The following is a 25,586-nucleotide window of genomic DNA, read 5'->3' as shown; positions in this document are numbered from 1 at the left end:
AGCTTCATAGGAGCAGTGCTGGTTCATTGGGGAGAGTGTCCTGGCTCCAGCAGTGGCCAGCAGCAGATGTTTCAGCAATGCAATAAGTGCAGGAAGCTGAACAAAATTATCAGTATCCTGCCCTGATGGCATCACAAAATGCAGTGATATGAACCAAAAGCAACTCAGTTTCCTTCCAGGCAAATGCAGGGGTTAAATGACTGAATGTGTTCTTCTATTTTTGCCCCCCCTTTAATTTTGGGGGGTTTTTTTGCAAGCTTCTGCCGCTTAGGCAGAAGGGTCTGCTTCATGCCATAGGGTCTGCAATACCATATCAGGGCAGGCTGATTAACTACAGGCATATACCTCTAGTAATATGTTAGATGCCCTCCTCCTCCCTTTTCTATTCAGTTCAATCAATTAGATTCAATTTACAGTTCATGGGAAAGGGGAGGAGAGAGGGGAATTCCTGCCACATTGATAGGTTTACCACTGTAATTTTTCTGTCCAGCTGTGGTGCTAGTAATTGAACTAAAACAGTCGAATGCTCGAGAGTTGCTTTAATGCCACCGTGAGCACCAGTCCCTCTGAACTCTGAGCTAACTCCTGTTAGCTCCTCCTAAAAATTGACTCTGTAAAACAAACAAGGCTGGAGTCTACCTTTGTTGTTTGCTTATTTGAGGAGGGCATGGTCTTATGGTTGTCAGACACTGTATGTTCCAGGTTTTATGTGCAGGTAAATAAAAGGTTTAATAGTGCATTTAAAGGTAAATTGCCAATTTGAGTTTTTCCAGCCATTGGGGGAAAACAAACAAACCAACCAAACAAACAAACTCTATTAACCAGGGTTGTAGCCTAATGTTGAGATTCTGGACCAGGTTGTGCTATATTTTAACAATTGCCTACAGATGAATAAAGAATGCCAGCCTTTCATTAGCAGCCAACTAATTATGAAAAAATGAGGATAGCTGATTCTTTAATTGTTCTACACTGTAATTAATTAGCAAGGATTCCCCACCTAGTTTTTTGTGGTGGCTACACCGCTGCAGGATAATATAGCTCATGTGGCACACACCATACTGCACGTCTGGGCTCAGAGTGATGGTGATATTTTCCTGGCACATTCTAAGTTATTTCTGTGTCTCTCTCCCACTCTTGCAGGACATTGTCAAAGACCCCAAGTTTATCCTTGGAGGAGCCACAAGAACTGACATTTGCCAAGGGGATCTTGGTGAGTGATTCCCCCTGGGTGGATGCGTTCATGCCTACACCCTGTGAGGAGCAGCAGGAATATCCTCACACATGAGGGGATGTTGTCCATCCTGAGCAGGTGGGAGCAGTGAAGCTGGAGGTACTGCCCATGCTCACCTTGCCTGCAGCCACCTCTTTGGTAGCACCTTCCCATCTGTGCCAGGGACCATCCTGGTGCAGTGAGATTCAAGATAGGGAAGGATCTCCACATGAGGGAGCCACATGTGAGCCCAAGGGAGTCTTTTGTCTACCAGCACCTCCAAACTGCAGCATAGTCTGCACTGGCCAGGCAGGGACACGCTTCCTGGGGACACATGGGCTGTCTTTTGATTTCAAGAGGTGTAGCAGCTAACTGCCATAACATCTTCTCTGGCCCTTACACCACCTTCTTCTTCTCTTGAAGGGAAGAAAATGAGGGGTTGTTTTTTTTTTCCCCTTCTCATTTCACAGGTGACTGCTGGCTATTAGCAGCCATAGCTTCTCTCACGCTGAATGAAAAAACACTAGCAAGAGTGGTGCCACTGGATCAAAATTTTGGGCCAGATTATGCTGGAATATTTCACTTCCAGGTAAGATGTTCATCTGGCACAGCATGAACACATTTCTGTCATTACATGTCATGGTCTATTTTGCAGTGGGATTGCTGGTTATTGCAGAGGAGACATCGAAAAAACAGGGATTGCTGAGCTTACACTGTTGTTCATGTTTTGAGAAACAACCTAGAGGGCTATGTCAGCCTCCCACAGGCATGCACATAGCTACTTCTGCTCTGTGAAGAGATATATGGCTTTAGAAATCATTTCACATTTTCCTGGGCACACAAACCCCACTTAGGATATAAGGCCTTAAAGGAGCTAGACTGGGATCTGTAATACGAGTGTGTCTTAAAGGTGTCTTGAATCATGCGGTGACCACTTGTGTAGCTACATGAGTGACATTATCCAGACAAGGACCTACAGTACAGCTCTACACTTTTAGTCTTAGTCTTTTCTTAAGATAGATTACCCTTCTTTCAGAGCAGCCTAGCATGGTATAGTGGGAACAGATGATTTACATATGACTTCTAATCAAACCTATGACTGTCACTAACTTACAATTGTAAGTGCTGGGACACCAGAGTCGTATGCTCAGTAAATGACATGCTGTCAGCAAACTCATGCCCCGTCCTTTCTAAATAGTTTTGGCAGCACAACGAGTGGCTGGATGTTGTGATTGATGACCGATTACCCACCTTCAAAGGCCGGTTGGTTTTCCTGCACTCAGCTGAACACAACGAATTTTGGAGTGCCTTACTAGAGAAAGCCTATGCCAAGTAAGTCACACTGTGCATACATAATTTGCTATTTGTACATACATTATTCACAAATTGTACATACATTATTCACAACTCAAGTGAACAACTTCTATCCAGTATATTGGGGGGGTTGCGGGGGGGGGGGGGGGTGGGTGTTGGATTTGCTGCTGCCCTGATATAGACATTACGTCTATCTCTTGTGAAGTGGTCCAGCATCCAGCACGTCATTAGATACAACCCTAGCTGATAGCAATAGAGTTGGATCAAAGCCTGAATCCTGCCATTTGTGTCTCTGCTGAGACCTCAATTGATGGTTCTCGCTAACTGTATTTTTAAATGATTTGGCAGGTAGCAAGCCACTGACATGCAGCGATATTCAGTCCTTGCCAACCTGACAACTGGCACTAAAGAAAGCAAAGCCCTGGGCTTTAACGATATGGAGAAATGAATGAATTAAAAATGCAATTAACAAGGAAAGCAGAATGATCCCAATATTCCTTCCATATATCCTGGGTGCATTCTGGGGTACTTCTTTTGACTTCAGTGCTGTTGCTGTGATTTTACACCCATGTGAGAAAGCTCTCAAACATGAGTATGTTCAAAGTTTTGAAAGCATGTCTCACAGTCAGCATGTGTTTTCCAGGCTGAACGGCAGCTACGAGGCTCTGAAAGGAGGCAGTACAATAGAAGCCATGGAGGATTTCACTGGGGGTGTAGGAGAAATGTATGAGGTTAAAAAGGCTCCTGACAATTTCTATGAAATCCTAGAGAAAGCTCTGAAAAGATGTTCAATGGTGGCCTGCTCTATTGATGTAAGTAAGAAATGGGGTCTGAATTTCTCAGTTTAGTTTTGTGGTTTCTGCATTAAAAAAAAACAACAACTACTTTTTAAAGACCAGTTAAATTCATGACAAGTAGATGGATGCATTTAACTCTGCAAATAATAATTATGAACTGATAGGTATGTAATATTAATGTAGTCCTTAGTACAGTTCTTTAAAAGAGAAGAAAAAGATTCAGCAGGTGATGGCCACTGTATTTAAGGCAATAATGACATGAGTATCAGCACTTGGTGAGAGTGAACTTTATTTCCTGACTTATTTGGTCACTTAGCATTAAAATTGGTGATAGCTTTTTGAGGACTTAGTGGTTCCAGAGACTACAAAATTGGGGTTTTTTTCAGCCCTGAATTCTGTAACACCTGTGGGGACTTGGGGGGCTCAAGACAATTTTCAGGATCAGTGTGTTTGTTTATAAACAGAGGCTGGGGCTTAGGATATGTCAGGTTTATCCCTCCAGAGACTAAAACCTCCAGCTTTCCCAGAGAAAAGGTTGCTGGTGAGTAGCACCTGCATAGGTTGGTTACACTGCTCTGCCAGTGTGTCTGATCTAGAGTAAAAGGAGCTGCCCATGTGTCCTTGGCATTCTGGTGAAAAATGCCCGAGTTGCTCAACAGCAAGAGTGAAAGCCCTGTTGCTGTTCCTTGCTGATGGTGCTCAGTGGGAAAGGCAGTTCGGAAACAAAAGTGTGCCAGGTTTCTCCACCAGAATGAGCAGCTGGAGAAAAAGGTTTCAGAGCAAATGAAAAATCCTACCAAGGACACAATGTTTCATTTTCCTTTCGGGCACTTGTAACAAAGGCAAAGGAAATGCCCAGGCTAGGGGAGAAGGAGAGAGGCTTTCGTTTGCTCTCTGCCCAAGAGCCTCATCATTGAACATCTGGCCGGGCTGAGGGAGACCTGTTGTCTCAAACTCATTGCCTGCCTGACTGAAAGCAGGGCTTTTCCACAAGCTCTCTCCTTTACTCAAGACTGTGCCCTCAGCTTTGGGGTTCAGTGTTTTCTGATTTGAGTTTCCCCTTCTCTCCTGATGAAGATTTGCTGCTTACAAAGACTAATTAAATATTTATTGAACTAGAGAGAGAGTGTGGTGCTCAGCTGGCTGATGGGACCCTTCACTGCCATCACCACTCCACCAATGTCTTTTTACAAGAAATGAGACCACATCAACACCTGATCTCAGTCTGAGAACACCTTTTCCCATCCCTTAGCTGACACAAACTACATTTGAATGGAAGTTAAGATTGAGATCCCTGAAACGTAGATGATGTTGATACAAAATCACAGGGGTAGAGAAGGTATTTCAGCCTGGAACCACCTTATTTTCCCTCTGAGTGAACAATGCTAAAAAAAAAAAAAGCCTTTCCTTTCCTCAAAGGGCACCATTGCACCATCACTGTCTGCATCGAGCAGACAGACAAGCTCCCTGTCCATAGTAGTGGTTAGGCACTGACCTTCCACCTGATGCTTGGAAGGGACCAGGTGGTACCACTTGCGATCTCACTGTGAAGAGAAAGATTCACATTTTTTTTTCCCATATTTCAGACCAGCAGTGCTGCCGAGTCAGAAGCCAAAACCCCCTTTGGCCTTATAAAGGGCCATGCTTACTCTGTGACTGGCATCGATGAGGTACGTTCAGCAGTGGAGGTCAAGGAGAGACCTGGGGAAAAACATATGGGAGCATCCCCCAACCTCAGGTGACGGAGTTGCCCAAATTCCCATCCATCTTTCCTTTCCACATCTCCTGTAGCAGTCTGCACCTTTTGCCCAGCTGTTATACCAGCTTGCCCAGCCTCTGCACACTGGAGAAGTCCTGTTCCCTAGCTACTAACACTTGGTATTTTCTCTATTTCCTTCTTCTCCAGGTGAGATACCGGAGGCAGCAAGTGCAGCTCATAAGGATAAGGAACCCCTGGGGACAGGTCGAGTGGAACGGCCCTTGGAGTGACAAGTGCGTGCACTGCCCCATACACACTGGCCTCACAAAGGCCAAATCCCAGCTGCTGCTCCACAGCTAGCTTTCTGCAGCCCCAGCTATTCCACAGAAAATTAAATCCAGAGTTTGCACATACGTAACAGTATTACTGCCATACTAACATGCCACCCTCAGTATTTTCAAAGCTGCTCAATTATGGGGACACTGTCAAGGTTGTTTAGCCCCTAAAATCTTGCATTAGCAAAAATCATGCATTAATATAGATGGGATAAGTTAATTTTAAGACACTCCCAATTGGAAAAATTATATATTTGGAGTGATTTTTTGTTTATTTTTTGCAAGCCTGTTGCTGTAGTACTTGTAACACAACATCCATGCTTTGTCCTACTGCAGATAAGCTGAAAACTGATATTTTATTACCCCCCCTCTAAGTAGCTTATGAGTCCCTAGTTGCATTTACTGTTCTGGGTTTCTAAACATGTCAGAAATAGGTAGGAACCTTACGGGTTATATATGAGCATTAAATGAGACCCTCTCCATGTGATACCCACCAAAGTTGTGGAAGGACCCAAAAACACAACAGGATTGGTCTGAAAACAAGTCTGGTTTTACTACCAAAGGTAAACAAAGTGCAAATAATGCAAAAGAAAAATATATATATACTAAAAACCAACACTACGTTCCCCCCGCAACATACACTTTTCAGTGTATTTTTGCACATATGCATGGTTTCATTTTTGTTTCACTTTCTTCTACTGAGTTTTTTTATTCACACAGATATAGAGGAGAGGAACCATAACTTGCCTAGCCCTTTAAAATTGCTGAGACACATAGTCCTCTGTAGGACTACTTTGAATGTCTCTGTCCTTAACATGACTCAGAAATAAATGAAATATTTGCACGTCAGCTCTGATCCTTTGTTACCTTGAAAAACAAAAATATGGATAATTGGGATATATAATGTATGATTAAATCTCAAAAAAATGGAGAGGTTAAGATCAGGACAGGCATCTAGCAATTCGTGCTGTTTATTGAAAAGGCTGTCTCTGCAAATCAGAGGTCTGATTCTGCACTTGGGAGGTTTTCTGGAATTCAAGATGCAGAGGGGCTGTCAGGTCAATACAGGAATCTGTATTAACATTTTGCAGTGGTTGCTGGAATTAAAAACCTCCACACAGGGTGCCTGCTACTCCCTATTTGTTATGTCAGATTGGAAATGTAGTAGGGTATTTCCAGTTTTTCCAAAAAGCTTTAGCAGGTTTTTGTTTGGTTTTGACCTGCTACAGCTGGAGTTGTAGGGGTAAATGAAAAGGAGGCAAAGACTACCTGGAACCCCAGTTACTCCAGCAAACCTCTCTGTACAGGGGAAGGAGCCTATTCAGTTCCCATTGACTCAATTTTGAAGAAACATCTGGCCCTAAATTACTGACAAACATAAAAGAGGAGATGGTGCTACAGATGGAAAACAGATTTAAGGAGGGGTGTGACTTACCAAAATCTTGAGGTTTACCAATAGCGCTATTATACCCAACCCCAACATCCGACAGCAGTCCTAATTGAGTGCGGGCAATAACTCATGCAGAGCCATCCTGGAGCAGCTTTGGGATCTTTGGCCTGGTCCTGCTTCCAGCTACGTTAGTTGGGTCTCTGTGACCATGAGTGACAGCAGGATTCCAGCAACCTCTTAAATGCATCTGTGTTTGTGTGAGCCGCTCAAAACACATCTGGAAGAAGAACAGCCTGCTGCTGTGCCCAGCCAGTTGTTCTGAACCAGGGAAAGCTAATTGCCACATACCTGTAGTAAAGCTTGGTTTTGTTTTCTTGCAGCTCTCTGGAGTGGCGTTCAGTCAGCCCATCGGAGCAGAGACGCCTATCTCAGGCAGCACTGGATGATGGAGAGTTCTGGTAAGCCACAGGTTTTTAAAGTGTGTGGCTCTAGTCAGAAATCAAGGCGCAAGCAGCCAAAATGGGGAGTAAGGAAGAAGTCTCTGTGTGAGGAAATGCTCAGTTTCTGCCTAGGAGAGGACAGGTAGAATGCTTACTTGGTTTTCTGTGTGTTTCATGTATGCCCATGTCTATTTTAATAACAAAAAGTGTTTTAAAAGTCATCTTAGTTAATGGCATTAGCATATTTCAAATACTGTGTGTCTCCCATGAATGTAACAACCTTTAAATCCTTCCCTTGAACAAAGGCAGGCTGTACAGAGGGGAGCATTTTATTGCACTGTAACGCCTATGAAATGCCTTCGGGATTGATGCTAGGCATATGCTGGAAGGGAAGGGAGTCCTGAGAAGCAATACTACTTGTTACACAAAGTGAAAGAACACCAAGCTATGTGTGAAAGGATGGAAAATTTTAAGAAAATATGAAATTAAATGGAAAAAACCGTGGTGGAAATTGCTTTAGAAGTGTGAAGTGTTCTTCATGCCAAATTCATGATCTCAGACAGAGCAGATGGCTGGCTTGCACACGATCGCCCCCTATATCAACCATGCTGTGCACTACTGACAATGTTTCTGGTCACATTTTCTAGGGCCAGATGTTCATCTCTTTTACACAGAGGTAAATCTAGAGAGGTATGCAGTGGGGCTATTCCAGATTTTTCCTGCAAGTTAAACCAAAGTTCAACTTTAGGCCTGAAAAGTGATTTGAGATAGACAATGCAGCAGGTTAAGTCCCATAAAATTATTTATCCCAAACTTTGATAGCTCTGGAGGGAAGTAGGTCCAGTGGCTTATCCATTACTTAAGTATTTTTACATAGGATATTTTGAGTTATTTTGTTATTGACACTGTAAATGCAGTAGGGCATTTCCAGTTTTTCCAAAAAGCTTTTGTGGGGCTTTTCTGTCTGTTTTTGACCTGGCTACAGCTGGAGCTTATGGGGTGAATGAAAAGGAGGCAAAGACTTTACTGGAACCCAAGTAACTCCAGCAAGTCTCTCAATACAGGGCATGACTTAAAGCCTGACTGTGTAATGGAGGTACAAGTGTGCTAGCAGGCATCAAATGAGCAATGAAATTTGTGAAAAAGTCATCTGTCCAACAGAGCTAAGCTGATAGTTAAGTAAGTCCTCAGAAGGCCAATAAAAATTAATGAGGTTGAACATACCCAGACAAGTGTTGGCCTTCCTCATCCAGCGTCTCAGCCATTCAGAGCAGAAAAAAAAGCCATTGGGACTGAAATTTCCGCTGAAGGGGTTAAGTGGACAAAACCCATATGCAGAAGAAATGCTTCTAAAACCAGTCAGGCAAGTTTGATACCGGCTAAACCCTCCACCCAGTCCATCAGACTTATTTTTCCTAACGCTTTTTGACGTCTATGTATTTCTCTAAGGAGTGTTTGCCTCGTTGCCCTCTCTAAGCCACACCTTGATGGTTTCCCTATCACGCTTCACGTACAGACTTTGCATGAGCAATAATGTGATGTATCCCTAAAGACATTAAAATGGTCAGATGAGGAAAGAGGTGAACATAGCTGCTTCTCTCCAGCTTTCAGTTTGCTCCTACTGTGGTTCTTGCTGATGCAGTTTAGCTGAGGAGATGGTGAATGAGCTATATTCCTGCTTCTGCAGCTGAGGACCTTCAGCCGGTCTATTCACCACTCCTGGTGGTGACTTGGCTTGCCTCCCTGGAAAGCTGGGGTAATCTTTATGAGGTGCTTTGAAACCTGCTGCTAGAAATAGTGAGTAGCAAACTAATTAGGTCCTCAAGAGTTCAAAACATTTTCTCCATGACATGCATTATCTATGGGCTTAGCAAATAATGTAAGTTGCAATGGGGCTCTTCCCCTTGTTGACCACAACCGGTTTCTACTGAAGTAGACTTACTATTAAGTTTTACAGTCAGCAAGCTCTTTGTACATCATTTCTTAATGTGTCTGGAAGCTGAAAGGGAGCCCAGGAAACCTGCTATGGACTCATGAACAACTTTTGCAACTGCGCTGCAGGTTTTGGACCCAGCTTATTCCATGTGCTGACTGCAAACAAGGCAATGGTCACAGGCTCATCTCTGTTAATGAAAGAGAAGAGGAAGAAGAAATATACCTGTTTATTCTAATGTATTGTGTTAGATTTCATCCTAGGTGGAACAGGAAGGCTAGGAGGAAGAGTAGTGCAACAAGGGAAATTAGATCAAAAACTATGGAACATTTTAAGGAAAGATAAGTGTCATATCATCAGACTGTCTTCAGTCAAGACAAAAAGGTAGCACAGTTGCAGAGGACTACATGGGATAAGGCAGCCAAGGTGGGAAATGTGGTCTGATAAGACTTTTCATCACTTTTGTTCTTTAGATTTGTGAGGACTGAAGAAAATCTTCATGGTAACATGCTGAGGGCCTGCTGACCTAATTAACTACGCCAAAGATATTTTGGCTACATATTAGCAGTTCAGATTGGTCTTGTCCACATGCTTCTACTAGATGCAAAGAAGGCATCCTGCTGTTGGCTAAGAAATCAGCTTTTCACTTGCCCTACTCCCTTCCCTCCTAAAATCAGAGGGTCTGAGTCTTCTCTTCCCTTCACCAGTAGAAATCCAGGACAGCCCTAGAACAGGTGTTTTACCTCTTAGGAGCCAAATCTGATCTATAAAATGCAACTCTTTCATCTGCTTTGCAGCATGTTTCCAAAGAGCCCAAAATTGCATAGTGTGGCCAGGAAACCGAGCCGCTTAGAGACAGATTTTGCTATGCTGCCCCTGCTCTAGTGTACTGAGCATCAAAGTGAGAATTAGCAGTGCCTACGGCTAGCAATACATGGAAATAGCTGACAAGAAAGAGGACAGAGCTCAGGAAAGCAAACCCTGCTGTTTCTTCTCACACTAAAAACAAGTTGTAAAATGGCCCATAACGAGAGTAAATTAATACCACCACAGACATCTATTTCTTATGCAGCAGAAAAATGGAGCTAGCTTTGTTTGGTGAGCTACACTGAGGGCTAGCTGGGTCCTATCTGCCACTGCTGCAGATAAACATGAGGTCTTGGAGAGCTTTTGCTCTCCTGTTATTCCATTTTGTTGTTAGGCATCAGCCACTAGAGGAAAAGGATAGTTCTAGAAGTTCATGTTAGGAAGGAGATCAATTTCTGTATGTTATTTCTATGGTCCATGGAGAAAGACGGGCTCTTATAGATAGCAATTCAGAGCAAAGGAGACATCTGGATGCTAAATTTCCTCAGGAAGGCCTAATATCTCTCCCCTTTTACAGAGGGAAGTTCAGCCTACCAAGGCTACCCTCAGTCTTAGAGCATATGGGCCTCCTGTCCTTGCAGTGCCCACCATGCAAGCTGCTGTCTCTTAGACAGCTTCCCTGCTCTGTTCCTTTTGCCCAGGGCTGCACATCATGCCCAAGGGTGCCTGGCTCTGGCTGTCCCTTCTCTTGGCTGTTTGCTCAGTCCTGAACACCAGGCTCCTTGGCCAGCAGGACAGTTGGTATGTTTTTGCCCTTTTACTTGCTACATAAAATCACATGGTTTATCTGCTTCTCAGCATGCTGAGCAGGCTAGTTTCAACCAGCCCAGCCTAGCAGCTCAAAACCATCCATACTGTGGCGTTTGCTTCCTCCTTCCCATGGCCGTGTATATGTGTCCACCTTGGGTATAAAATATATGTAGTGCAATCTATGTGACACAGTAGCAGGCAGCAGTGTCTATACCACCTTCAAGGGCAGGTTGGAGCCACTACTCAAGTCCAAACACTTTTTGTCTCTCATGTTTGGTGTATTTTTTTGCTAGGACAAGGTCCCAGGCACCCATAAAGGAGGGAAGGGTGAGCAACTTGAGCCTAGGCACCTTAGCAGAGGCCCAAATGTGCCTTTAACTGCAGTACGGACAGGCTAATCATACCATGGCTTGGCTAGTCTATCACCGTGTGTCCCTTGTAGTGCTGTCGTGCGGCTAGCATTGAACACATAGCTGATTTGTAGGCAGACTTTGCTCCTGCACAGATGCCTGCCACCCTTTGGTTGGTTCTTCAGCAATATAGATGCAGCCATTAGGGCCAGGATGGCGTTAATGAAATAACTCTTTCCACTGTAGGTTTTGTGCCAGTGTCACTTCTTTTCATCTTATACTCAGCTATAACTGAATAAAATCAATGGAGATATAGTGTAAAAAGAAAGGCGTAAGAGATGTCAGAATCAGACCCAGACATTAAGGTTGCTTGTGTTTTACACCACAGTGAGTGAGAGCTAGCTTTTCCCCTGGTGTACATCGGCATATCTCCACGGTCACTGAAACTATTCAGATCCACACAAGCTGGTGATCTGGCCCTGGAACTCTGGGGAATAAATACTTCTGCTGGGCATCCTTCACTGAAGTGAATGACTGCCTGTTCCTTCCCATGTCTTTCACTCAGGATGAAATTTGAAGACTTCAAAGTGCATTTTGATAAAGTTGAGATCTGCAACCTGACTCCAGATGCCCTGGAAGACAGCACTACCCACAAGTGGGAGGTGACCATCCACCAGGGGAGCTGGGTCCGGGGATCCACCGCAGGAGGATGTAGAAATTTTCTAGGTAAATAGATACTGCTTTGAAAATGAGACGCAGTCACTGAAATCTTTACCCACTCTCAGCCACCTCTCCTGTTACCCCATAGCCAGAATTGCGGGTGAGAATCCTGTCTCAGCTAGCAGGAACCAGCCAAAGGGACAAATGTTCATATGGTCCCACTTGAGACTTTGTGGTAAAAGAGCTACTTTATTTGCTCTCAAGTTCGTTGGATCTGATTTGCCTCTCATTTACATTTGCATGAGCAGGACTAGCTCCAAATGAGTCACTTAAACTGCAGCAGTAAGTATAAAATGAGACAAAAATCCAGCTCAGCCAGCATGTTTATGTGGCTCTGAAGTAGCATCATGGATCTGAACTGTGTTACTCCAGACTGGCACCAGCACGATGGGATCATTGTAGCTATGTACTTTTAACAAAATCCCATCTGATAACTTTATTTAAACCATGGTAACTTAATAAAATATCAGGCCTAAAATCTTTTCTACACCTAGTTCCATGGAGGACTTTGGGATTTGGCTTTTTTTCTGCAGAGCTTAGTGGAAAGAAGCATGACAGCTAATGGAAAAACTAAATTTGAGCAAAACCTCAGCTTAATTGTCTTTTTTGTTTTCTATTTTTTAGTAGTAGTAGTGGTGGTATTATTATTGCGAGGCAAGAAACTCTCTGGTATTCTTTACATTGGCAGATACTTTCTGGACAAATCCACAAATCAAGCTACATTTGACAGAGAAAGATGATGGACAAGATGACTGCACGTTCATAGCAGCGCTGATGCAAAAGGATCGCCGTAAACTCAAGAAGTTTGGTGCTGAAATGCTAACCATTGGCTACTCTATTTATGAGGTACTCTATTGCTTTTACAGCGCAGTAGCCACACTATCAGTATGAGCATCTTTCTCTGGGTTTGTACCCCTGCCAGTCATCATGTATTTTTAGGGCCCTTGCTCTTAAAATTATATTCTCAGTTACATCAAGCCCCACAGAGAATTTTGACGTGGTTGGGATGGAGTCCTCTCAGAGGAGGATTTAGGAGTCCCTATGGGGCCATGGGTTCCCAGGATAGACTCCTCAGCCCCATGATTCTGTCATCCCCTGCCTAGCTCCCAGAGAGGGGATGTTGCTTCTTATGAGCCTCCTGGGGCACATCACACACAGGGGTGCCTGCCACTGAGTGAGGTTGGGATTGGCAAATCTGTTGTCACTGCTCTGTGACACCGCGCCTGTGATGGTGATATTTAATGACAGGGAATGTTTAAGCAGGAAGACAATGTCCCAGAGTCCTCTTAGACTGCCTTCTGGGTGGGAAAGGACCACCCGTAACAGGTCCTTGCCATAAGGTGGGAGCTAGGTTGCCACGAGCACCTGGGTGAAGGGATCACAGCTGGGGGAGAGGCTTCTGCCAGGCAGAGTTTGGCTCTGTGACTGAGAAAGGGGCAAGTATGGCCCCAGCACACCCCAGCCAGTGCAGCGCTGCCTTCGTTTCCCCTCCTAGAGCCCCGGCAGAGATGGACACTTGGGCAAAGACTTCTTCAGGTACCACCCCTCCAAGGCCAGGAGCAAAACCTACATCAATCTAAGGGAAGTATCTAACCGATTCAAGCTGCCGCCGGGCAATTACGTTCTTATTCCGACCACATTTGAGCCACACCAGGAGGCAGATTTCTGCCTGAGGATTTTCTCTGAGAAGAAGGCCATCACTGAGTAAGTCAGCAGCGAGCCCCAGGCCCTCCTGTGCTTGCCTGCATGTGGGGCTGGTGGCTGCTGGGGAGAGGCTGGTTCCCAGGCACCCAGCCCTACAAGCAGAGCCCTGGCATGGAAAGCTCCTGATGGTTTTTTTGCATTTTCCCATTTTGCTAAACCTGACTTTTTTTTGGAGAGGAGTTTAGGAGGTAGGGAAATAGGGCTTGCCATGGTGAACCTGCTGGAAGCTTGACAAGGAAGAGTTGCTAGCTGCCTGATACTGTTCAGGAATCTGTGAATGCAGCAGTGTTTGTTTCCTGTTTGTTTCCTCCCAAAGTTTGTCCAAATGACAATTTTATATTAAAAAAGGGTATTGAGGAAAAAGTGTGTGCACAATGAATAAAGAATGAGATTAATTCTTTAGCAGACAGCATGCACAGCTGTGCCCTCCCTGAGTCCTGCTTAAAGTCTGTTTTAAAAGCTTATACCAAAATTTAAACGGTGCAAAAATCTGATTATCTGATGAATTTTCAGTTCAGTAAAAAATGCAGTCTTATCATTCACCTCTGAAAAATGTAATAAGCAAGCTTCCACCTCAAGAAGATGTTGAATATCTTCAGATACCGAATAAGGTTTTGTTTTCTCCAGGGATCTAGATGAAAACGTTGCCATTGATCTCCCTGAGGTAAGTCTACAGAGTTAAAATAGCAAGAGAATAGCTCAGCAGAAGCTGGTACACAGTGCTTTTACTGTCTTTGGCTAAAAAATGTTCATTTCACAGGAATGTTACACAATTGCCAGCTTTGTGTATGTGACTGAAACAGTCAGTTTTGCTGAATATGGTAAAAGAGCTGTAACAATCAAAATCATAATTGTTACACTTCTGCATCTGCTTCAAGGCAGTTGGTGTCAGCCAGCACCAGAGGCGGGTATCAGCCACCATGGGTGCACTGAAAGCACACCTGTTAGCACCGGAGAGGCACATGGCCATTCACATCTTTTAAAATTTTATTTACTATGAAAAAATAAGAGGGAAGAGAATGTCCACAGACCTACATTCATTTTGCATACAAGTACCTTTATTTTACTTATCAATATCCGCAGGGCTTGGGAGGGAACGCTTGATACATGCATGTGCCTACTGAAATTATTAAATTTTTTTTTTGTTTCTGAATGGCCTGGTCTGCCTGCTGAGCACTAATTGCAGCTGAGTCTGAGTCAGCTCCTATTTAAGTGTATCACTGCAAATAAGCCGTTAATTGTGGTGTGTCTTCCCATGGAAACAAGCTAAGCCAAGATCTCATGTGTCCCTCTTTAGTAAAACTGGCCTCCAGGGACCAGCTGACAAGTGTGTCTCCATTTCTGGGATCTCAGGGCCATGTTCAGTAGCAAAGTTAATCTGTTAACCTGTCCCAGTATCATTAAGGGACTGCATCCAAACTTGAGCAGAATGAAGTGAGGAACATACATACGGTCAAAAAAAGCATAAGTGGCCAAGCAGTGTCACCAGGGCCACTCTGGTGAGAGAAAACAAAGCCCGGTTCTTTGCTTCCTGTGCTGTGCTGTTGCCTTCTCTTTCCCCATTTTTTGGCCCAAGAACTCCTCTCTGTTCACATGGTCACCCCAGCTATAGCAGTGGCTCTACACTATTGCATCTCTGCTCATCAGTGTAGACTGAAGCCTGGACTCTCCACCCCTGCGACTGCACTGAGGCACTCAGCTGGCAGACAGCTGAAAGTGCTTCCAGGCTCAGGATGGTGCTGGGTAATGTGCAGAAGTGCAGCCTCTGGCTGGTGCTCTCAAGAAGGGCGAGAGGTCTCTGGATGATGCTGCTGGAAAGCTCTCAGTAGAGCTGTGGTTGTTCAAGGACCAGGGAAGCAGAGTGGTGCAGGGGTGGGATAAGAGGAGAGGTGTTTTCCAGGGTGGTTGCTCTTGGTTTTGATATAGCCAAGGCAATGGCACACTATGCAATTGCCCAGGCGAGAGGAATGAGGGGGTGAGACTCCGCTCAGGCAGCTAGATGGTTGGGAGGCCTCAGGTCTAGCAATGTTCATGATCATGTGTACCCTTATTTTAAGATGTGCTATGGTCCCCTGATGCACAGAGGGGCTATGTGCAGGAGAAATATCATGTTTTACAATTCTTATAATGACTTGTGTGGTTGATGTTGCAGCCTCCAAACCCAACCCCAAGCCCACAAGAAACGGAAGAAGAAAAGCAGTTCCGGGCACTCTTTGAGCAAATTTCAGGAAAGGTGAGTCCAAAACACGTGTGGGTCATAGCAAGATGTAGAAAGAGAGGAGACACTTCTGCCCCCACCCAGGGCCAGGTGAAAAAAAGATGACATATTTTGGGAGGAGTATGCTTAGTTGTAGTGTGTTGTTTGGGCACCAGATGTCACCATGCCTTATGTCTAGATGGAGAAGGGTGCAGTTCCTGGTGAGCAAGCAGGAGGACCAAAGCTAGAAGTCAAGCTCTGAAGGAGCCTACCTGGTTCAGTGTCCAGCTGTGGTTTATTTTGCTTTGAATCTATGGTTCCCACTTGAGATCTCCTTCAGACAGTCTTATGCACAGCAGCACTCCTGTATTTTGCCAGCCCTTTAGTTTTTAGCCTTTTCTGGGTTTTGTAGGGTTCTCTTTCTTGAGTTGCAATAAGGTACAGATGGGTGATAGATGTTTGTGTTTTCTGAGGTTTTTGGTATGTCTGATTACAGAAACATCCCAGTAACAGATGTTGCACTTTTTTTTTTACTTTAGGACATGGAGATAGCTGCAGAAGAACTTGAATATGTTCTGAATGCTGTATTAAAAAAAAGTAAGTGCTGATAACCTTATTAAAAAAATTATAGCTGATAAAAAAAAAAGTAAGTGCTGATAAAGTAAGTTAAGGGCGGTAAAGAACTTTATAAAAGCTGCCATTAAATTCACTTACAGATAGAAAAAGAAAGGCTATGTTATGACTCCTGCCTAGTGTCCTCCAGCCAGCCGGGGCAGAGCCAGGAAAACATCTGGTCCATGATCTAACCACGAGCTTGCCCTGCCTCCAGCATGATCCATGTCAGCTCAGTGAGGCCAGCTCTCCATTTCACTACTGCTCTGCTGTGGAGAGACAGGCACTGGGCTGGGACTTGTAAGACCTGGACATAGTTCATGACCCTGCTACAGGCCCTTTGTACAATGGGAAACCTGTCACTCTCTGATCCTCATCTCCTGATTAACAAAACAAGGGCAGTATTTCCTGTCATGTCTTCAGTAAATACCTCTTCTGTCTGGACTGTGACTTCTGTATAGTGAGGGCTGTCTTCATCTTCCAGTGCACAGGTCCTCCCACAATGAGGACTAAGAACCAGCTGTCTCTGCTTATGAAATCCTATTTTCTACTTTCAGTTTATAAAAGGCAGATTTGCCCAATGACTTCTTTCTTATTATTGTCCTTTTACAGCAAAGAATATCAAATTCAAGAACTTAAGTCTTATTTCATGCCGAAATATCATTTCTCTTATGGATGTATCCTTTTGAATAAGTGCTTATGAAGCTAAATGAATACTGAATATAATTGTCCACAGCATTACCTGTCATGGATATCAGAGACGGATGTGGTAGTGTCATGGCAGAACACTACCCAAAGAAAAAAGTTACGTGAAAGTTGTATCCTGATTTTTATTTTAGAAATTTAGGGTTAGGAGCTTCAAGACAGACCATTTTCTACTGCAGACTTAGAGGCAGATGCTTTAATTCTGAGCACTTTTAAAAGTAAATCTTAAATTACTTCTGTATAGAACAGTGCATTTTTTCAAGCTGTGGCTTATTTGAAAAAGGCCTAGAAGAGATAACTCAAGAAAAGTCTGTTGTCTGGAGGGTTAAATTCACCAGAGTTGTGCATGCAAGTTATGGGTCAGAAATTAAGGATCAGCAGAGTATTGAAAATTACTGATATCAAAGCTGTGTTTTTTTTGACAACCAGACTAAAAGCTGGAAAATCTGGTCTTTCAGCTAGATCCTGGAACTCCAAGAAGCAGACATGTGGGCGAGAGTTGTCTGTCCAAATTTAAGCATTTGTGGTGTAGGTGTCTGCATCTAAGGTAGCTATCTAGACTTCCTTTGTAGATAGTGAAAAGGTTGGTGTAATTATGCTTGTTCTGGATGCACCTAACTGTGAGGGATGCTAAATGACTGCTCAGACATTAGGTGAGATGAATCACAGCCCTGGTACTTCCTGACCAGATTCGTCCTTTGCAATGTTCTGGTGCCTGTTGAGTTTGTTCAGCATGGCTTCTCCTCAGGTAGAGCTGTTTTTTGCAGTATGATTTCCTGATAGACAATTTTGTTACATGTGAGACAAAACAGATACACTCCTAACAAGGCAAGTATCTACATTTGGTTGATATCTTGCTTGTTCAGCTAAATTCGTATCTTTTGCTTTTGTTGCTCCAGTCCATGACAGAGGTAACACCCTCTCAAAAATTTCTAACAGAAAACCAAAACAGACAAAACTTTATCCTGTTAAAGCTATGTCCATAATGTTAAAATTCAGTGCAGATCGGTCACCATGCATATGCAATGAGAAACAGGGGACCAGTCCTGAATTTCTTCCCTTAAAAACCAAGCTTCAGTAGGGAGCTGGTCCATGTTCACATCTCATCCTTACATGGTATTGGGACAGAGCCAGGGTCTGCACTTGACCCAGGAGCACGGCAGCAGTCCTAGGTTTACTATTTAGGATATAACTAAATAGTTTCCATGATTTGCAATGCTTCCAAGCAAATCTCTGCAGAGTTTTGAATAAAAGGGGAAACATCTCTTCCTCTGCTTTGGAAGCACAAGGAATGCAGACACAGCCATCCCACTCTGGACATGGTATATGGAGCACAATGGAGGAGCAAAACAACATGAATGCAAACCCAAGTCAATGCTGGCAGAGCCCTCTCCGTCACATGTCACCAAATTCCCTGGCTACAGTCACCATGCAGTGGCACAGAATGGGGGCAAAGTTCTACATGACCCCAGGAAGAACCTGGCTGGGTAGAAAGACAGACTTTTTGCAGGAATGATAACATCCTTGGGATCTGTGGGTGCCCTCAATGTCACTAGTGTAGGTGCTTAAATAACGGCAGGTATTAGCTAGACCCCACTTGGCACGTTTTCACCTTTGTGAATGCTTGCTGAGCTAGGGCATCTAAGCAAGGGCTTTGTCCTGGCAAGTAAGATGGAAAGGGGAAGTGGAATGGGCCCATTCCTTATTTAGCATCTCAGAGCAAGTGCCCCACCCTGCAAGTGAGCTGTGCTTGCACGACATCAGTAACTCAGGAAAATAAGTATTAAGACCCTCACACTTAAGGCAGAGGGAAGGCCAGGCAGATCTAATCACTGCCTCTCAGAACTGCTATATAGACATTTTTTTCAGACCATAAGGACCAGATTTTGCCAGCCTCACCCCACAACTCCCATTAATTTCTGGTTGAGCCATTGCAACAGAGCCTGGTCTCTAGATAAAAATACTGAATAGCACACTGGTTGACTAACTCCTTCGAGTACAGTAGCAATTTGTTTTAATCAGGTAATTTAATTCTCTGAATCATTTATATCCCATTTACATCCAAAGCTGTTCTTGCCTTAGAACAATCTGTCTCTTTCTCCTGTGGAGCCTGCATTGCTCAGCTGTGGTTTTGTATCACATAATGTTCCCCAAGTATCACAGCCACAGCCATGACTGTAACTGCTCGAGCTGCACCTCATGAGAAATCCCAATATCGGTTTCAGCAGCACCATAGGCTTTCCAGACAACTTAACATTTTCTGCTTAAAGAAACAGCACTGATAAATTCAGACAGAATTTGGACCTTCATGTAACAAATCCTTTTCCTTAATTCAGATTACCAGACCAGTGGCAATGGGAAACTGGAATTTAGTGAGTTCAAAGTTTTCTGGGAAACAATGAAGAAATGGATAGTAGGTGACATTATTCATTGTATTTGTTTCTCCATTTCATTAGCTGTTTCCTGCATAGTTTGTTATGTATGTGCAGACAAAAATGGAGACAGGACTGTTTACAAGCCACGAATTTTAACTCAAAACAAATGTTTTAAAAGTATGGGGGATTGTTTTGGATAGTCAAAGACATTCTTAGCTTTCCATGATGCTAAACCATAATGGTTTTCTGGAAATAACAGAGATTTTTGTAAGCAAATCAACTATGTTTGGGATAAGGAATGCAATGGGCACTAATAAGCAAGCCAATCAAAATGAAACTTAAGGAGTTTCCATTACTGCTGTTGTACAGAAGAAGAAAGTGATGATTCATGACTAGTAGGAAACAATCATTTCCTAAGTCACTGCATTTCCATTATTGATCTCTCAGGAGTCAACTGTACTGAAGTCTGGGAAAGTGTTGATTCTAATTTTAAATACATTTCCCTGCCACTGTATATGGCAGTAAGAATAAGCAGGCTTGCAGAATGAGGCCACAGACTGAATATTCAAATAAAGACATCATAATTGTTTCCTCATGGTCATTAATAGTTTCTTCTGAATTCATGCTTCACCCAAGCATTCAAAACATGCAGTTCTCTGCTTCTTGTCTAGCCTGTCAGAAATGGCAAACACTTTTTCTGGGTACTAATGCAACATCTCTTTTAACAAAGGACGCATTGTTTTTTAACAAGGGGCTTGAGAAATCTTTGTATCCTGTAGGAAGATTTGCACGTATATTTGCTGGAAAATTTTAAGCTGAATGTGACCGCAGCTCTAAATAACTCATATTCCAAGGGAGAGTCGTGTTTGTCGTCTCATTAAAAGGTTGGAATTTAACTCCAGCTTAATAATTATTTAATATTTAGGTCAAAATTCAAACCATTTGTACCGGTTCTCTTGGTTGTACCATGAATGTGGCTGTTTAGGTCTTTTATACCTAGAAGCAAATGAATAAGTGACAATCTTAACTTCATGTTAAACAATTTGTCTCTAGCCATCAGAATTACAGAAAAAACATAAAAAGAGATTATGAGACTGTGTCAGTTATGACTTAAAAGATGAATAACAATACGTCCTTCCCAGATAAAATAACTTTTAAAAAAATCATGGAATTTTTTATGAGGAGCAACTCATTATTTTTGAATGTTTGGGTTTGGCAGTACTTGTTTAAGTTTCACAACAACCTATTCATATGACAAAGAGAATTGGGACACAGATTTGGTCCTCAGTTACAAAATCAGACTGGATCTAGACCAAAGTCATGTCAGCTTTCTTAAATGCTTATGCTACGCAGTTAGAGATAAACACCTTGCCTTTCTATGCCATGTCTGTGCTCCCTTTCGTATGCAAATACTGAACTTTCTGTATGCTTTCATAACAGAATATCTTTCTTCAATTTGACTTTGATAAATCTGGCTCCATGTCCTCCTATGAGCTTCGCAGTGCTCTTAAAGCTGCAGGTAAGACAAGCACTGCATTTTATCTGGGAAACCTGTCGGGCAGATCGGCTGTGGGTGAAGAGGGCTGCAACCAATTACGCAGGCCGGGTACCCCTGAACAGAGAGGAGGCCTAAACCCCAGAGAGGACCTGGGCACCTAGAGAGGACATTGAGTAGACTAATTTTGCCCCAGGTATCCCCAACCCTGCAGGGCAGTCACTCAGAGCAATCTTTACATTTTTATTGAGCTCTGTTAAACTCAACAGGGTTGCACACGTACAGGGTTAGACCCTGAAACAAACCACTTCAGAGTCCATCTCCACTCAAGGGTTGGAGGAACAGCGAGTAAGCTGTTTGTTATGAAGAGCAGTCAATGCATTTGTATTTCATCACAAATTATTTTTATTAAAGCACCTAGTTTTGCAGAAATTCCTCCAAATTTCAAGGAGACAGAATGGTCCCTCATACATCAAAAAGTGCATGGACTAGAAACTAGTGACTGCAAAATTTCTTCAGTGTTTGTTATTCATCACAAGCTTAAAGAACTTTGTGGTCAGATCACGTTCTGGATGGATGTGTGCCACAGAGTATTCTCCCATTAACTGGTTTTCAAGATTAGTTAGTAGAGATCTGCAGATTCCTCCCTGGCCTACGAGGTTTCTCACTTTTCCTCTGTGCATGTGTCTTTTTGAAGGATACCAACTCAACAACTACCTGCTGCAACTGATTGTCCTCCGATACTCTGATGAACAGTTCCAGATTGAATTTGATGATTTTCTGAACTGCTTAATTCGCTTAGAGAATGCAAGTCGTGAGTATCTTCTTCCTCTGGAATTTCTTCCTCTTTGAAAAAAAAATGTTCCACTTTCAGCTGTTGTTGAGCATATTGCACAATGTCTGAGATGAAGTGTGTACATGGCTAACAGAAAGGAGCTGTGTTTAGCATTTGCTTTCAGGATGGCTTTTCTCCTGTAAAGTGAAAAATGTTCTGCTGCTAATGGAAAATTTCCCCATGTGAATAGAGCCTGCTTCATAAACTCTGCAGCAACGTAGAAGGCATGTGAAGAATGCTGGCAAAGTCCGTGTTATAGCCTTTCCTGTGGCTCACCCATGAGCTTAATTTGGGATCACAGAATTTCAATGTTCAAATATTGCTTGTGCCTCATGCAAAGAGATAATTGGCATACACTTGGGCATATCTCCTGTACCTTTTACATAACTTGTCCACTTTTGACTGAAGTTATGGTTCCCTGTTCATCAAGGCACCCTAGGTCTCAGTTCAGTTGTGTGCAGGGTCACTCTCATTCCAGAGCAGCAGTAGTAGAGATAGGTAAAATGGCTGGAAAAATGCTGAAGTGATCATTAGTGTGTCTCCAAATTCAAATCAAACACAACTCACTCTATGAGGAGCAAAATCAACTTTCTTGACTGATTTTTTGTTTTGTTTTGTTCTTCTATTTACTTTCTGGTTCCATCTGTGGCAATAGAAGTATTAAACTACTGAAATAGAAAAGTTAAATAAGATATATAAAGACATGAAAATTGCTTGGCTTCATTTCAGAGTGTCATCCATATCTGACTGTTTAGCACATCCAGGACACCCTCTTCCAGTCAAGTCCTGAAGTGAGACTTGCACAAAGACCTTAAGTCAGCAAGACATTTCCTCTTGCAAGGAGTTTGTTTTGTCAAAGCAGCTACCACCACCAAGCAATCCTAAGTGATCTGCCTTTGTGCCAGGCCCTCCCTCTCCTTGGCACAGCCACCCATCGTTGCAGGATAGGGAGCTCTTATATGAATATGAATGAGGTGTATTTATAGCACCGGTGTCCTGTTTTTCATTTCAGGAGTATTCCAGGCACTGAGTGTGAAAAACAAGGAGTTCATTAACCTGAATATAGGCGAGGTATGAGCACAGCTTCATAAACACTGACAAAATGGTGGGGCTTCTCTAGAGCTTTGTCCTCTTGTAAGAACTGGAGTATTTCTGCATGACACTTCAGCTGACATCTACATCCATGAGAGTGCAGGGGCATCTGCCACAGGTTTCAGCAGGGCTGAAAACATTACAGCACATGCAATGATTACATCTCCTCCATGCTATTTCCTTCCTTGCCCTGTGGCATATTGACAGCTTCCCATCCCTCTTTCTAGATTCTCTGCTTTTTCCTTCCTCGGGTGCCAGCTCTCAATGTGGAAAAGGGGAAGCAGCAGATGGGGATGGGGTCTTTCACTCTCCCCGAATCCCCCAGGAGTTCAGATCAGCCTCTCCTGTGCATGTCCATCATCTGCTTCTCACACTGCTTAGCAGAGGCTTCTTATTTTCTTGTGCTCTCTTTGTCTCCCTGTTGCGTATGTGGGTTGTCTCTCATTTTACACTAACCCAAAGCTTCCTGGGGCAAGGCACAATGAATTCCCTGACACAGCAAATGTGGGAGCCTGTGTGGACTGCTGGGATGCAAACAAAATCACTGCCATTACCAGCATCTAGTGCTTGGAGAGCTCTGCCTCCTTCCCTCCAAACACAGAAGTAAATGCTGGCTGAGGTCTCTCCTTAGTGACAGGACATAAAAGCCTCGTAAGCAAAGGTCCTCTTCCCTGTGTGGGGGCCAATTCAGAGCAAGGCAGTGCTTTTGAACATCTCTCTTTCATTTGGGGAAAGGGAGGGGGAGGGAGAAGAGCCTGAAATAATTTATTGTAAAGTTGGTCTTTCTTCCAATATTAGTTTATCAACCTGGCAATGAACATCTGAAGAAGTCTGACTTGGATGCTGGGAGTTTCTTGCGACATTGCTGCCGAGACTTCTGCCCCGACACCTGAGGTCCCCTTCGCATGCAAACTTTACCAGGAGATTTCGTGTGGAGGAACACGCATGCTGCCCACCCTTTCTGGTCTCCAGCCCTGTTGATGAGTTTAACAGTCAGGTCACATTTTGTTTTTAATTTTGGTAAAGCCTGCTACTGGATTTGTTACTGTGAAAGGCATTTGGATGGGGCACACATGCCTCCCAAGCAGACTGAAACTGATGTCCCTGAGTGACCACAGGTTTTTATGAAATAGGATTTTATTTAGTTTCAGCACAGACTACGGTGATTAAAAGTCTTTATTGCTGCCTCGCTACAGATTACTGTAAGGTGCTTTTGAAAATATAAGGTTGCATAAAACTTTTTTCAGTTCGGAATTTATTTCCAGGCATGCTGTGTGGCTACATAACAAGTCCCCTGTTGTAGCCACATGAATTGCAGTCTGGTGGACTGTGAACAAAGGAAGACTAGGGAATGTATGGATGAAAATACATACTTGAATGTTTGTGACAGAGGTCCCTGGTCCAGGCTTCCTTAGAAGGATTCTTAAGCTACGGTTTGACATTCATCAGATTTAATTTAGGGAAAAATTGTTGCATCTCACCTTCCCTTAGTCCTTCCTCTGCTACTCATAAAGTTCCTCTGCTACACACTTTGTTCTGTGGCCAAAGCATGTCCCACAAGCCAATCTCTGCAGAGTTGCACACAGCTTGCCTTCATCTTCAGAGAAACATGTGGCCCCTGAGACAGTGAGCTGTTGTGTGGGGCTGTTTTCCTCCAGGCAGTCCAAGATTGTGTCCCACACCAACCATGCTCTAGAAGAGCAACTATAATAATTTTAGATTAATTAAATCTACCCATTGGTAAGGCCCTGATCTCTGCAGCTATTGCTATTTTGCATCTGTGATTTACATAGTATTATTCATGTGACGTGGGTAGCCAGTGCTGAGTTAAAAAATAACAGTAATAGCAGCCAGGGACTTAAGAGGCATTCATAGGATTTGTTTCCATGATTATCTTCATAACTTATGTCTATTTTTTAATTAATCAACTGTCTGGATTTGTTTTCTAAAACCTTTCTTGCAGTGAAACAGATGGCCCTAGAATAGCCGTGCATTCCCTACTGTCCAGGATCATTGAGACAGCCAGGGTTTTGATTTCTCTAGATTTAGACCTAATAAGCACTTCTGGAAGGAAAATCAAGCTGCAGTAAAGGTGAAGTTCAAACAACAAAAACACATAGGGATCATGATGTTTAAAATACCCACTTTCTTTTTTTCTAACAATTATAATCTTGTAACTATGCAGAAAATGCTTTGGAGCTAGCTGGAAGCTGAGCAAAAGCTAATGGTTGCAGTATTTGATTAACCGAGGTAGTCAGCCCCATGAGGTATATCGATTTTCAGATGTGCTGATTGTATGCCCTTTTGACAGCACTGGAGGCAGCTGTCTAAATTTGTGAAAGTTTGGATTAAAATCTAGACTGTCCTATAAACACTCGCCCACATACTTGAAACAAAAAAATCACAGATCCTTAATTGGTTCATTGTGCGAGCTTAGATGTGGATACAAACCTGTAATATAGCATCGCTCACAAGCTATGCAGAAGAAAAGAGATGTCTCAATGCCTGGCATCACCAGTGTAGCTTTGTTCCTCTACACAGAGCTGGGAATGCCTTGGTGGAATCAGGACTGATATAAGAAAGTGATAACTATTGAGGTGGGAGCAATGGGACACAGGTAAAAATCTCCTCTGCTTTTAAAAGAAAATTCATGCATTTAAGAAAAAAAACACCCTGAGGTGTTTTCTGCCCACTCGGAGCAGTTGCCTGCTGACTGTATCACAAGGGATTTGAGAGCTAACATCTGAGTCCTTTACAAATCAAGCC

At 43.2% G+C, this 25,586-nt stretch overlaps 1 protein-coding gene across 2 annotated transcripts in view; it reads left to right on the top strand.

Moving 5' to 3' along the window:
* Positions 1 to 24,565, top strand: part of CAPN9 (calpain 9) — a 28,616-nt gene extending 4,051 nt beyond the window's left edge. The window contains exons 2-20 of one of the 2 annotated variants that reach the window (XM_075497384.1): positions 1,141 to 1,210; positions 1,681 to 1,799; positions 2,409 to 2,542; positions 3,168 to 3,336; positions 4,908 to 4,991; positions 5,228 to 5,313; positions 7,126 to 7,203; positions 11,651 to 11,811; positions 12,494 to 12,651; positions 13,301 to 13,509; positions 14,137 to 14,173; positions 15,662 to 15,742; positions 16,246 to 16,303; positions 16,931 to 16,995; positions 19,368 to 19,436; positions 20,839 to 20,917; positions 21,591 to 21,707; positions 22,741 to 22,799; positions 23,619 to 24,565. In XM_075497384.1, coding sequence (XP_075353499.1) covers positions 1,141 to 1,210; positions 1,681 to 1,799; positions 2,409 to 2,542; positions 3,168 to 3,336; positions 4,908 to 4,991; positions 5,228 to 5,313; positions 7,126 to 7,203; positions 11,651 to 11,811; positions 12,494 to 12,651; positions 13,301 to 13,509; positions 14,137 to 14,173; positions 15,662 to 15,742; positions 16,246 to 16,303; positions 16,931 to 16,995; positions 19,368 to 19,436; positions 20,839 to 20,917; positions 21,591 to 21,707; positions 22,741 to 22,799; positions 23,619 to 23,645 — 1,860 coding nt within the window. In that variant the 3' untranslated portion in view covers positions 23,646 to 24,565. The remainder of the gene's footprint in view (positions 1 to 1,140; positions 1,211 to 1,680; positions 1,800 to 2,408; positions 2,543 to 3,167; positions 3,337 to 4,907; positions 4,992 to 5,227; positions 5,314 to 7,125; positions 7,204 to 11,650; positions 11,812 to 12,493; positions 12,652 to 13,300; positions 13,510 to 14,136; positions 14,174 to 15,661; positions 15,743 to 16,245; positions 16,304 to 16,930; positions 16,996 to 19,367; positions 19,437 to 20,838; positions 20,918 to 21,590; positions 21,708 to 22,740; positions 22,800 to 23,618) is intronic. The other variant, XM_075497385.1, reaches the window with a different exon arrangement.
* The last annotated feature ends 1,021 nt before the right edge of the window (positions 24,566 to 25,586 follow it).

This window comes from Mycteria americana, chromosome 3, assembly GCF_035582795.1.
Source record: "Mycteria americana isolate JAX WOST 10 ecotype Jacksonville Zoo and Gardens chromosome 3, USCA_MyAme_1.0, whole genome shotgun sequence".
Classification (NCBI taxonomy): Eukaryota; Metazoa; Chordata; class Aves; order Ciconiiformes; family Ciconiidae; genus Mycteria; species Mycteria americana.
Note: the sequence above shows the minus strand (reverse complement) of the source record. Positions and strands in the feature narration are given on the sequence as shown.